Source organism: Ambystoma mexicanum, chromosome 1q (assembly GCF_040938575.1).
Source record: "Ambystoma mexicanum isolate Mex_15411 chromosome 1q, UKY_AmexF1_1, whole genome shotgun sequence".
Classification (NCBI taxonomy): domain Eukaryota; kingdom Metazoa; phylum Chordata; class Amphibia; order Caudata; family Ambystomatidae; genus Ambystoma; species Ambystoma mexicanum.
Genome location: NC_090922.1, coordinates 577,306,314 through 577,319,016, shown reverse-complemented (window position 1 = coordinate 577,319,016; position 12,703 = coordinate 577,306,314). Strand labels below are relative to the sequence as shown.

General features: G+C 49.7%; 1 protein-coding gene across 2 annotated transcripts in view; it reads right to left on the bottom strand.

Moving 5' to 3' along the window:
• Positions 1 to 12,553, bottom strand: part of UCHL5 (ubiquitin C-terminal hydrolase L5) — a 518,067-nt gene extending 505,514 nt beyond the window's left edge. The window contains exon 1 of one of the 2 annotated variants that reach the window (XM_069641075.1): positions 11,923 to 12,553. In XM_069641075.1, the coding sequence (XP_069497176.1) occupies positions 11,923 to 12,079 (157 nt within the window). In that variant the 5' untranslated portion in view covers positions 12,080 to 12,553. The remainder of the gene's footprint in view (positions 1 to 11,922) is intronic. The other variant, XM_069641074.1, reaches the window with a different exon arrangement.
• Positions 12,554 to 12,703: the final 150 nt, after the last annotated feature.

The following is a 12,703-nucleotide window of genomic DNA, read 5'->3' as shown; positions in this document are numbered from 1 at the left end:
GAGGCGCGCCATGCAATGACAGTCAGGTATGAGCAAGGAGAAGGCCGAGGGTAGCCTGAAAGAGCTGTTTGTCATCAGCATTACACTGAAAATTAGAGGAAACTGTAGAGATCAGGAGGGCTAAAGGGGCCAGATAGACATTCAAGAGTCAGCAGGAGACGATAGAGCCCTGGGGAACACCACATATGGAGAGAGCAGTGGTGAAGAGAAAGGACCCAAGCTGAACCTGGGAATGTTTGTCCAGGAGGGAGGTCAGCCACGTCAGCCGGATCTGCGATGCCAGGGGTCTTCAGAGACGAGTAATCAGGATGTGTGGTCGACTGTCAAATGCAGAGGAAAGGTCAAGGAGAACGAGGGGGAGCTAGAGTTAAGATTAGAGAGCAGATCTTCACAGGTGTTCACAAGTGCAGTTTCCGTGCCTCTGGCTGCTCTGAAGCCAGACTGATGATCATGGAGACAAACCCAACAGATTCAGTGTGGAGGGTTAGCTGGGAGATTGCCAACTTTTCCAGGAGTTTGCCCAGGAATAGTTTACTGGAATGGAGGGGATGGCAGAAGGCTTTTTAGTAGGGGTGCACAAGGGAGTGCTTGAGAGGAGAGGGGAAGCTCCAGTGGCGAAGTAAAGGAGCGATTATGGAGAAAAAAGAAAAAAATATATCGGTCAAGACTGGAGTTAAAGCACCAATGTTGTCCTTGGTTATGAAAGAGCAGGACACCTGTTTGGATGAGACTTCCATAGAATAGACTAGTCTGAAAACATCTGCGGTGTTACAGGAGAGGGAGGAGAGAAGGAGAGGTGGCCAAGGAGGGCCTACGAGAGGTGGAGAGAGAAGAGGAGGAGAGTGTGGACAGGATGTCCTGTGTTTTAGTGGTGAAATGAGAAGCCAGAGGCGTGCAGAGGGCCTGGGTAGGTGTAGAACAGGTAGACACTGCAGTAGGATTGGCCAGTACCTCGTATGGACCACCTTAGTCTGTATTGCCTTTTGAGCATGCGGCAGGCCAGTTTGTGGGCTCCCCACTTCCTTTCAGCTACTCTGCACTTGCAATTCACAGCAGCCAGATCAGAGTCATGCCAGGAACTGCACTTGGTGGCAGGCTTCAGGCGGATCCTCATCCCAGGGGCAATGATATCTAGAGTGTTGGAGATGTGGAGGTTGGAAAGGGGTGTGTCAGGAAGGGAGTCAGCCGCAGGAGAATGCAGGGGTGGGGGGGGGGGGAAGAGAAAGTGGAGGCAAAGGTGGCCACTGACACTCGCTTCATAGGTCGAATGACTCAAGGAAGGTGGCAGTGTTGGGTAGGCCTTTGTCTATGAACAGGAAGCTTCAAATAAGCAAAAAGTGGCCAGTCCAGGAGAGGAGTAGTGAGAGGGTTAGGGGGGGAGGGGGTCTGAAGGAGATGAGAACATCCAACGTGTGGCCCGCAGAGAGTCAGACCAGAGGGTTGAATGGAGAGTGAGTCGCATAAGTTGTGAAAAGCCCCAGAGGATCCGGGGAGTCCAGGTGGATGTTCAGATCCCCAAGGAGGTAGAGGAATGGAGAGAGGAAGTGAGGTCAGCCCATTCAGAGAGGAAGAGGCTGACCTGGCCAGGTGGCCTTTAGATGGTGGCCAAGGACAGAGAGGGGCAAGGAGAGAGCCTGCAGACCAGGCATTCAAAGTAGTCATATGTCTGAGTGGGGATGATGGATTGCCTTCAGCAGAACACTACCCAGGCAAGAATACCCTACAGCAGGCCCACGTCAGGCAGGCACACCACATCCTCACTCAACTGTTGAACTCAACTTTTCAGGAGGGCCCGGTCCATAGAACTGCTATACACCGGGAGCCAAGCATAGACTTCACATCGTCTGCTAATGCCCAGCACCAAGGATAAGTTGCAGCACACAGTTCTGCCGTCAGCAGAAAGAATGCACTGACGAAATCTGGGTTGGGCAGGGATTTACACCCTATAGGAAGTGATGGATCGAATGAGGAAGAAAAGGAAGTTCTAAAAAAAAGGGGTCCCGTCCGTGGCATAAGCCTTCCAGGAAGAACTGGGATGAGGAAGAGATGTGGAGGTAATGTCAAAAGACAAAAGCAAGCCACTCAGCAATTTAATGTGTCTAAGGTACATCAAATGTTAATGTAGTGCAACCAGGTTCTTGGTTGAGAAAATGGTGCGGTTATGAAAGATTTTTTGCCATGTTCCTCCCATGGACTTATTTTGAACCTTATCCTGACTTTTGAGGCCAGTAAAGCACTCGTTTTACTTCACTTGCCAGTTTTTCCCCATTCTTATGGGGAAACCAACTAGTCACCAAGACTATCCATAACGAGTGAGACTTTCTTTGTGAATTCTTGTATTGTAACAAATGCACACATCACCTCTCAGTGAAGTGCAGCTAGGACACTTTGTATTCTGATCTTTATAGAACAGCTTTTACGTGGGGGGGGGGGCGGGAGGGGGCACGTGGATTGGAGCCATGAGGGTCGGTTCAGCGCCATAAGAGCTCCCGGCTTAAGCCACACATCCAACCGTTATGCTCCGGTGATAAGCGTTCTAGAGCGCATCCCGACGAGGTTCCTGATGGCGTAAGCGGTCCTGCACAAAAAGATCCAACTCCGGGCACTGCTCAACGCCTGGAGCAATCAAGCTTGAAGCAGCGCCGGGGGGCTGAGGTTACCAGCTCTCAAAATGGCGGGCGGCACCACAAAACCCACCTAGCAGCAACAGAGGCGCACTGAGCCATAAGCAGCCCCCGGAGTGAGTGAACCACCAGCCTGCTGCACACTACACTCAAGCGGAGGAGTGCACTAGCCATGGACGGCTTCAGCCAAGGAGCCCTACCGTTATAGCAACAGCAAACAGGCGCCATCAGCCCGCAGCAAGCAGCTGCACCAGACTCAGCACACCGGCGCGGGGACCACCAGACCTCAGAGCCTCAATGATCCGGGGGAGCCACTGAGCCCGAATCGGAGACGCACAGAACGCCCCCTGGGAACGGGGACCAACAGAAACACACTGTAGTGCAGTGGGAGCTCCATTAACGAGGGGAAAACGAAGAGGAGGCCGGCACCCACCTCGCTCTCCATAGACTGGACAGCACCCAGCTCAAGACACCGAGCGATTACAGTGAGAGGCGGAGCGTCAGGTAGCGGCAAGCCAGGGCCAGGCGATACCCCTCCCCGAAGCCCTACCCATGGGAGTGACCAGCGGACAGGAGGTGGGGGCAGTCCTGGGTGCCCACCCCCCCCCCCCCAGTGCAGAGACGGAACCGAGCCGTAGCACGGCCGGGCACAGCAAGCCACCCTCGCCCCCACCCACTGGGAAAACAGCAGTCCCGGGCAGAAGCCCAAGGATCAGCAGAACCCCTCACAGGAGCAGCTGCAGCGGCCCCGTGCCCCCCCCACCCCCCCATCAATACGGCATACACTCACTGAAGCACAGTGAGGCAGGCCACCTCAACAACGTCCGACCTACGCTCACCGCTGAAGGGAAGCCAGATTCAGCAGCAGACACAGCCCAGGCTCCCCCTGTAGCGCCCTCCCCATCTAGCAGGGGCAGTGAATGCTCACCCGCAGGAGAATAAACTTGCAGGAATTGGGACTGGGGGTATGGGGAGGGGGAACCACAGGAGCCCAACCGCTCATGGTTGCGCACTGAGAGGTAGCGCAGGAGAATCAGGGCCTCCCCCCACTCAGAGGCAAACACCCAAGTAAAGTCGGCTAAAGCGGGGCAACACCAGTCTCCCCGAATCCCCAAACCAAACAAGCACCACCAAATTCCAGACAGCCACAACCGCGGGCTACACATTGTACCCCCGAAGCAAAGCAATTACACTAATCTTACATGCAGCTTTCACCGCCATACAGCAGAGGTCCAAGGGCCTCATACTCAGCAGGATCCGTTGGACCAGCCGGAGTCCCCGTTGGTCGAAGGCTGGCCCAAACGACCAAGTTTTGTTCCACGAGGGAAGGAAATGGGGTGGACAACGAATGGGGCATAATTCACCAGGACAGGACCCAAATCAATGGCCGCCCGCGCGGGCGGGTGAGACAGAGTTTAACAGCACCCACCATCCGCATCCAGAGCATCCCTAAATGGGTTCATCCATAAAAAAATAATAAATCCGACTATGATCACCTGGAATATCCAGGGCCTAAATTCCCCCAGAAAACAGTGCGTGGGACACTGCCTAGCCCAATTAGAGTCAGATATGGTCTGCCTACAAGAAACCCACCTCCTGGCCACGGATGAGCAACATGTCAAATACCAAAGATACCTGAAAAAGATATTTTGCATCCTTTGGTCAGAAGAGAGGAGGGGTGGTCGATCCTACTCAGCCAATTAGCGATCCTATCAAGGGTCACAGTCAGGCAGGACCCCTGAGGGAAGGTTTTTGCTAATCAAGGGCCTCCTGGTTGAACTCCCAATAACTATCATAGCGATCTACTGCCCAAATGAAGCCCAGGAACGCTTCCGAAGTAGGATTCTCCCAGTGATAACGTCTTTTGCAGAAGGCAATCTGCTAAATCGGAGGCGATTTCAACCTCACCCCGGACCCAACTACAGACAAAACCCTACCGCCCTCCGGAACAGACTTCTCGAAGGCACTGGGGTTCGTGGAATTCCTGAGAGAGACGGGAACGGTGGATGCCTGGCGAATGATAAAGCTTGCGACTACACCTTCTCACATGTCCACAGAGGCTTCTCCAGAATAGACCTACTCGCAGCAAGCATGCTGTTCCCCTGCATCGCAGACTTCCACATAGGGCTAAGGGTAATCTGACCATGCCCCAGTCGTAGCGAAACTCCAAACAGAGGGTCTACCAGCACCACGGCAAAGGACCTGTAAGCTGCAGGACTATCCTCGCGGACGTAGCAGACAGCCAAGAACTAAGCTTTAATCAACTATTTCGCTGAGAATTTAGGCAAAGGGCCCATGGAGGCTACGATTTGGGACGCCATGAAGAGGGTGGTTCAAGGGGTGGCCATAAATTGCGCAGCAGCACACAAGCGCAGGCACCTGCACAGACTAGAAGAGCTGGAAACAGAGGTGGCACAGAAAGAAGCAAACCACAAAAAGCGCCAATCGACAGTGTCATGAACGAGCTTCACAAAGCTAAAGTAATCCTGGAAACGCACCTGGCAGACCGAACGCTAAAATAAACGAAGCAGTATTACTACCTCAACAGCAACAAAGCCAACTGCCTGCTCATGCACAAGCTCAAGAAAGTACACACCAGAAACATCACAATCCTACGGTATCGAGACGGGATTCCCCGCTGCTTGGACCCCGCAAAATTAACCATCATGACCAAGCACCACAGAAACGTGATGTCAGGAAGCCCACAGAGGGGGCCGCACACCGCCTACCTGCGAAAGGTCCCAGGTCTGGCCCACCATCCACAGATCGACTCCCTGGAGGACCCCATAACCCCGGAGGAGGTAGCGGAAGTGATCTGCTCAATGAAGAACATGGCCCCGACGGACTGCCGGCACCATTCTACAAGAAATGTAACCACATCTTGGCCCCCCACCTAGCCTCACTCTTCAGCTCCTTCCTGAAAACAGGCTCCACCACCCCCTCCATGGAGGAATCAATCACAATCCTGACCCCGAAACCCGGGGCGAACCCAGAACTCTGCTCGTCATGCCGCCCCATTGCCATTGCCTTAATGAATGTGGACTCCAAAATGTTCTTGAAGCTACTGGCATGTAGGTTCGCCAGACTCCTCCCAGACCTCATCCACCCGGACCAAACAGGCTTAATCCCGGGCCGTAACACTGGACATCAGACGCACCTTAAACATCATTGAGATGGCCAACAGAACCGGAGGGGAACTAGCAGTGGTATCGCTCAACGCACACAAGGCATTCAATATGCTGGATTGGGACTACATAGGGGAAACAGACATTACGGGTTGGCCGTGAAATTTCGGAAATGGACAATGGCAAATTACCAGCACCCCACCACAAACCTGAGAATCAACTGAGTCATGTCCTCTAGGATCACCAGAGGCACCCGTCAAGGCTGCCCAGTCACCTCTCATCTTTGCCCTATCAATGGAGCAATTAGCGGCCAGGATTCAACAAAGCCCCGCAATCCAGGGTCTCAAGTTCAAGAACAACACTTACAAAGCAGCCCTGTATGCCGATGTGTTGCTGACACCATCTCATCCAGACACATCCCTGACAGCGCTATGGGAAGAACTGAATCACTTCAAATCAGCCTCCGGATTCTCTGTCAATCTTAAGAAGTCCGTGGCACTGGGTATCAACATTCCGAAAGCAACACTAGACTCACTATCATCCAATCTCCCGATCACATGGGCCAAATCACACCTAAACTACCTAGGCATCCGCCTACCCAAGCTTGCACAATGCACCTACAAGCTGAACTTCCGCCCTTGCTGAAGGACCTGCAATCGGACATGTCCCGCTGGCAAGACCAAGAGATATCCTGGTTGGGGAGGATCACAACACTAAAATTAATTTGATCCTCAGACTGTTTTACCACTGTCAGGCCCTCCCAGTAACACTCCCCAAAAAAGCCAAACAGAAAATGCAGGTAAACATGCTAAAATTCATCTGGGGGAGCAAGAAGCCCCGGGTGACTAGGAAGGTCCTGCTTAGAAGCCCCGGGTCCGCAGGCATGGAGTCCCTGAGGTCGAGAGGTACTGCCTAGCTCTCAGCAGCCTTCATGTGGCAACAGGGCGATGAAAAATCCCGCTGGCTGAAGCTGGAGGACTGAAGCCAATACCCACTAGAATCCCTCCCACACATCACAAGGCCTAAATACCCCCCAAAAGCCAGGCCCCCATCGACCACGAGGAACACGGTAAACAGCTGGAAGCCAGCAGCTAGGAAGTGGAAGTGCAGAAATACGATAGGCCCGCTCTCTCCGGTTCGGGAGAACCCGGACTTCACCCCAGGCCAGGGGCAAAATGTCTTCTCCAGGTGGAAGGCGGAGGCCCTGAAGCATGTGGCAGACTTCTACGAAGGGGACACCCCACTTACTTTCGAGGACTGCAAAAGGAAAGTCCAGGTGACAGAGGCCGGGAGGTTCCAATACGCCCAACTCCAACATTGGCTGTCCCGCCAAGGGGAAGATTTCGACCCTGTACAGGCTACTGGACAAGACAAACCCGGAATCCAAGGAACCCTACATGAATCGGTGGGAGAGAGATCTGGGCAGAGAACTGGACATGACCAGCTGGGACTGCATCTGGGCAAGAAACCACAAGACCTCCAAATGTGTGACGAATAAAGGAGGGAGCCATCAAGGTCTGCTACAGAACTCTTGAAATTTTACACAAATGCAATCCTACTATACCGCCAGTGCTGGAGAGGCTGCGCAGACACAGGAACACTATTCCACCTCCTCTGGTCATGCCCGAAAGTGGAAAGATTCTGGAGGGAGGTCCTGGAACAAATCCGACATATCACAGGCCTATCGATCCCGTGGGACCCAGGCATTATCCTACTGAGAGACACGGGCGAAGGACAGTTTCAGGCAGACCTCTGCACACACCTGCTAACTGCAGCCAAAGTCTCAATTGCCAAACTATGGAAACTTCCAGAAGGCCCAGCAATCCCGGTGTGGTGGGTAAACTGTTGGGACATTGCTGCAGCCGAGAAAATCACTGCCATCCACCAGGGAAACAGGAACAAGTTCCCCAACATTTGGGACCCATTTTTTGACTTTGTGCAGAGATTTCCAGGCATAGCCAGACAGCCACCATCACTCAGATGGCTGATGAAAATGGACTAACAGACTAGGGTCGCCCCGTCCCGTGTACACAGCAGTCTACCCAACCACTACCAGTGAACTGATGCCCTGTAACATTGAAACGAGACGGTTGCAACCCCCTCGGGACCAACCTGGAACACACCCCCCTTATGTTTACGTTAGCCTCAGTTGAGGTTATGTTGCCGTTTGTCTTGTTATTTCTTAACAGCATGTCTTAAAGTAGGATAAAGCTTTTGTTATTTATAAATGCCAATAAAAAGCCATGTTGAAAAAAAACAATAAAATAGCTTTTACGTTACTTTTACAATGTGCTTAAGACAAGCTTGTGGCAGTTGCGATATTTATACGATTTGATATTTATACTATTTCACATTTTACTAGTGCACTTGAGTTTAGCAGAAATGGCTTCCAAATGTAGCTAGCACCCTAAAATGGCTGTGGTGTGAGGTTTTCCCTTGTTCTTTGGCCTTCTTGTCTTCTCGGGTCAGGAAATGCCTTATATTGAAACCCCATTCCCCAGAGAAAGCGGTGGCTTTCATGGACTAAGTGGTGTTGTGTTGAAGAGAGTGTCCCGGAAATTCCCCTCCTCGCCCCCATGAACATGACGACCTGAAGAGTAAAAACGCACGAAGTCACTCACTTTCAGTTCCCAGGAGTGACACATATGCAAAAAGATATTCTCTCAGACAGATGCCTCGATGGATGACGTTGACTAATGCCAAGAAACCACTGTGCCGACGTCATTAGGGATACCACGACTTAGCCACGAAGTACACTTGCAGCCATGTACAATGTTACACAAACACACGAAGAACATGCTTACACAGTTCTGCAGATAGAGGATAGATACATTTACATACTGTCAAAAGCTTCTCATTAGCTAAGTGGACAAACGCTGATCGTAAGGCAAAGATGCAGAGCAAGCTTGCAGCTGCTTATGCCAACTAACCTTATGGAACAACAGGATCACATAAGGAGCCTAAAAGGACCAAATAAGACTAGCCTATGGAAAACATAGCATGGTATAGATATGTAGAAATCATAGTATAAGTATAACGAGGATCACATAAGGTCACAAGCCACAGGACCATAGAAAACTGAACCAGTCTGCACAGAACAGGAAGGCCAGGGCTCACAGCGAAGCAGCACATTCCAAACTTAAAACGACATGATGCAAAAAATCTGAATTAATTCTCAAATTGCAGACGAGAAGAACTTGATTCCGTGGTCCTCAACCACGTGATGCGGCCGAGCGAGGCAATGGTTATTCAACTGCGGTGGGAAGACTAACTAGTTCTCAGCAACACAAATATGAAGTGACACATTAACTTGTCAACAAGATTGCAAAAAGGAGAGCACTTTCACAGGCAAAAGTGGTACTGCTAACAAATACATTGGGAACAGTCATTCTCATCACATTGAAGAGGTGCACAGAGCGCTGAGAACTGGGTCCGAGGCTTGGGCGGGGGGGGTGACCAGTTCAGCCAATCATAGAACAGAAATCCAGGGGTGGACGGCAGGGGCAAGGGCCAATGGTAATCCTGCGACCCTGCCACAATGCAATTATTTGGGGAAGGGTTAGACCAGCCACCTGACATGAGAGGGCCAATCAACCAAGATCCATAGGGGCAATCTATATGGTATACCACTCGGATCACCCAACCAGTAAGTGGTATAGGTTTTTCAGGGAAGGGCCCATGCTGCGACGTTACTTTGCAACAAAAAGGTTTGCCGCAGGTTTGGGAGCGGCGACTGTGAAGATTTAATGTCCTGTATTATCCGTGTCCGTTTTTGTAATCAACAGTTCTAACTTGCCCTTGGCCGAGTCCACAGTTTGTTCTGGGGGAAGGGTTGTTGGGCCCTGGGAGCTGAACGGGTATGCTCGTAGTAACCCACAGACCTCTGGCATACGAGACTTCACTAATTGTGTGTATGCCAGAGAAAAGGGCCGGGGCCATCTACTCCAAAATAAACAATGATATTCACACTGCGCGCATAAGTCCAAAGTCTTGTTTAATGCTCAACTGCATATAGTGAGTTAGATTCCAAATCAGCCAGACAAGTGTTTTGAGCTTATGCTCTTCTTCTGAGGCTTGCACGTTCTTGAATACAACTTGGACCCTTTATGTATTCAAGGTGGGTGTGGAGTCGCACTACTGATCTCTGTATGTCTTCGCTGTTACGGCAAAATAATTTTCTGAACATTGCCTTTTGGAAAATCACCGCGTATCGCCGAAAAGCACATAGTTCAGAAAATTAAACAAGACTTTGGACTTATGCGCAGTGTGAAAGTATCATTGTTTATTTAGGTTACTTAACGTGTTGGTTTGAGCAGTAAACCCTGCAAATTGGTACACTCACCTGCTGCGACTTGTCTCTATACGCATGTACAACTAATTTGATATATTACTAAACTGTATTAGCACTTGGGTTTCCAGCCTTTCTTCTGCTCACCTTGTTTGTAGCCATCTACTGTAATCCACAGCTCTGGTTTCTGAATGTCTGTTGCTGGGCAGATGTGGTGGACATCCATTAATAGGCACCGGCTGTTTGAATGGTGCAGATCCTAACCATTGATTGGCTTGCTGCTAGCTTGAATCTTGGACAAAAGGATGGCTCAAATCACTGTTGGGGTTAAGGCTTCCACAAAGAGCAGCCCACTGATGACCGGAAGACTACCCCTGAAGCTGACCAGCATGGACTCCAGTGATATCCCGTTGAAGCCATACTCTTCTGTCCAGATCTTGTGGAGGTTCGAAACCTGGACCAGAGTGTCTCAGCCCCTGCTTGAGGATCGGTGCTCGCTTAACCTTTGGAAGGGATCCTGACCAACCAGCTCTCAGGGGCTACCCCTCTACAGCCGCTGTACCGAGCAGAGCCTTGGAACTTTGCAAATCTTGTGCCACAAGTCACCTACCTACTCCTGCCTCTTCAGAGCCAGGCCATGATGGTATTTCCCCTTTTGTAATGGATTGGCAGGCAAAGAAAAATGGAGGGTGCCCAAAGCAATGCCAGGAGGTTAAGATGAATTCTGAACCTTCCAGCCATCCCCACTTTTGTTTTGCCAGGGCATTATACATACAGGAAGGAACAAGTTACGCGTCACAGTTAACGCATAGTATGAAAACACCACAAATGCAATACTTTTAGAGATTTATTATTTCAAAAGCCATCAAGTATTTTATACCAATAGGTTACCTTTTAATCACATAATAAATGTCCTTATTCCAGATATGTATTTGGAACACTGCTATAATATGACCCCTTATTTTATGAACAGTTGCATAAACGTTTAATACACGAGTGTTTATGGGGGATAAGAATAAAAGAAATTGCACTTAGTAGCATTTTCGGATGAAATACAGAAAACGATTAAGTACAACATTAGAGACCTTTTAAAAAATGAACGACTGCTATTGCAAGATGTTTTAGGAGTAATGTATGATTCTAGGTCAAGACCGGAGAATTAGGTTAATCTCTACACTTATCAAGTACAGAGAAAAGACAGAACATAACCATTCGCTTCCGGGTCTTTAAAAGAAACACGACATTCGTTAGTGTGGAAAACCTGTATTGCAGGCTAAAGAAAGCCAAACTCTAGCGTGGAGGCTGTACATTTAAGAGGTTCTGGCGTTCATGGACAGTTACAAAACATCAGCAACAGTGCACCCAACTTTCCGCAAAGTAATACTTGTATGTATAGTTTGAAGGTTTATGGATTAAAAATATATGTTCTTGCAACGCACTAATGGGAAGTGAAGAAAAAAAACGTTGGCAACTATACAGCAACATGCTTTTGCAGCTTTACAGGTTCTGGAAATCGTGCAATTGAGGTTTGTTAGATTATGCATAAAAACGACATTGTTGTCCATTATAAATACAATTGTATGTCACATACCACGCTGATTTCGCCTGCTTCAATGACAGGTCAAGTGACAAAACTAGACAGTTCAACAGTCTTTAGTGTCAGATTGATAGAACGGTCTGCACACCAGCACACTGAGCAACTTTAGTGATAATGAACATGCAATTAACTTCACAGCAAGCACATTGTACGCAGGGTCTTGCGGGAAAATAGCAACTCCTTCCGAAGCCTACAGATGTGTGGACATAGCTCTTCATACAGCCCACAAAGACAAATGCCCTCACCAATGAGAGCCTCTCTGCCTCGGAACCCGCTACCCCTTCTCACCGAAGCCTTTGATGAGTTCAGTAAAGACTCCTGGGTCGCTCTCCATGAGGCACCATTCCCCCGCGCTACCAGCCATCCTCGCGTCGTAAGCTGCCCGCTCCTCCACTGTGCGGATCTCCCGGGGCCTCCGGCACCTGCGCGCTAGTGGCGGCGGCATCCCGTTCTGATCCCAGCAGGCTGCGCGCGGAGAAGTAGCGCGGCCACAGCTCTATAGTTCCCGACTAACGTTCTAACTCCCTTGCTGACGACCGATTACTCGTGGGAAATGAGGCTGTGATTTATATATCTTTCTAATCCACAATTTGAAGTCATTTCGCAGTTGGAGGTGATTAAAGCAGGCGTTTTTCTATGTAGTATCCATTAGTTTTACGTCCATTGATCGAGGACGTGGCATGCTAGTCTTATTGTATATCATAATGCTTTTATATTTATCGTTTAAAAATCTCAAAAGATTGGGGACATCCTACGTTTATTTTTATGAGATGTATTTAATTGCCGATCGAGTTGCTATTTTTGGGAACGCGAGCAGGAAGCAAAACGAACATTAAAAACGGTCTCTGAGAGTGGCCATCTTGAAACTGCCTCTTACTAAGCGCTGGGCTCCCTCAGCCTTGTACAATTTAGGCCCATGCTAAATGCTTATTACTTTAAACAGCACATTTACAAGACAATCGGGTAAAATGAATCCTATGCTCTACCGTAGGCAGTGATTTTATACGACGTCATCAGGATGATGCTAACTGGAAGAATGTGAGGGGAGAGAGAAATAAGCAACCAGAGA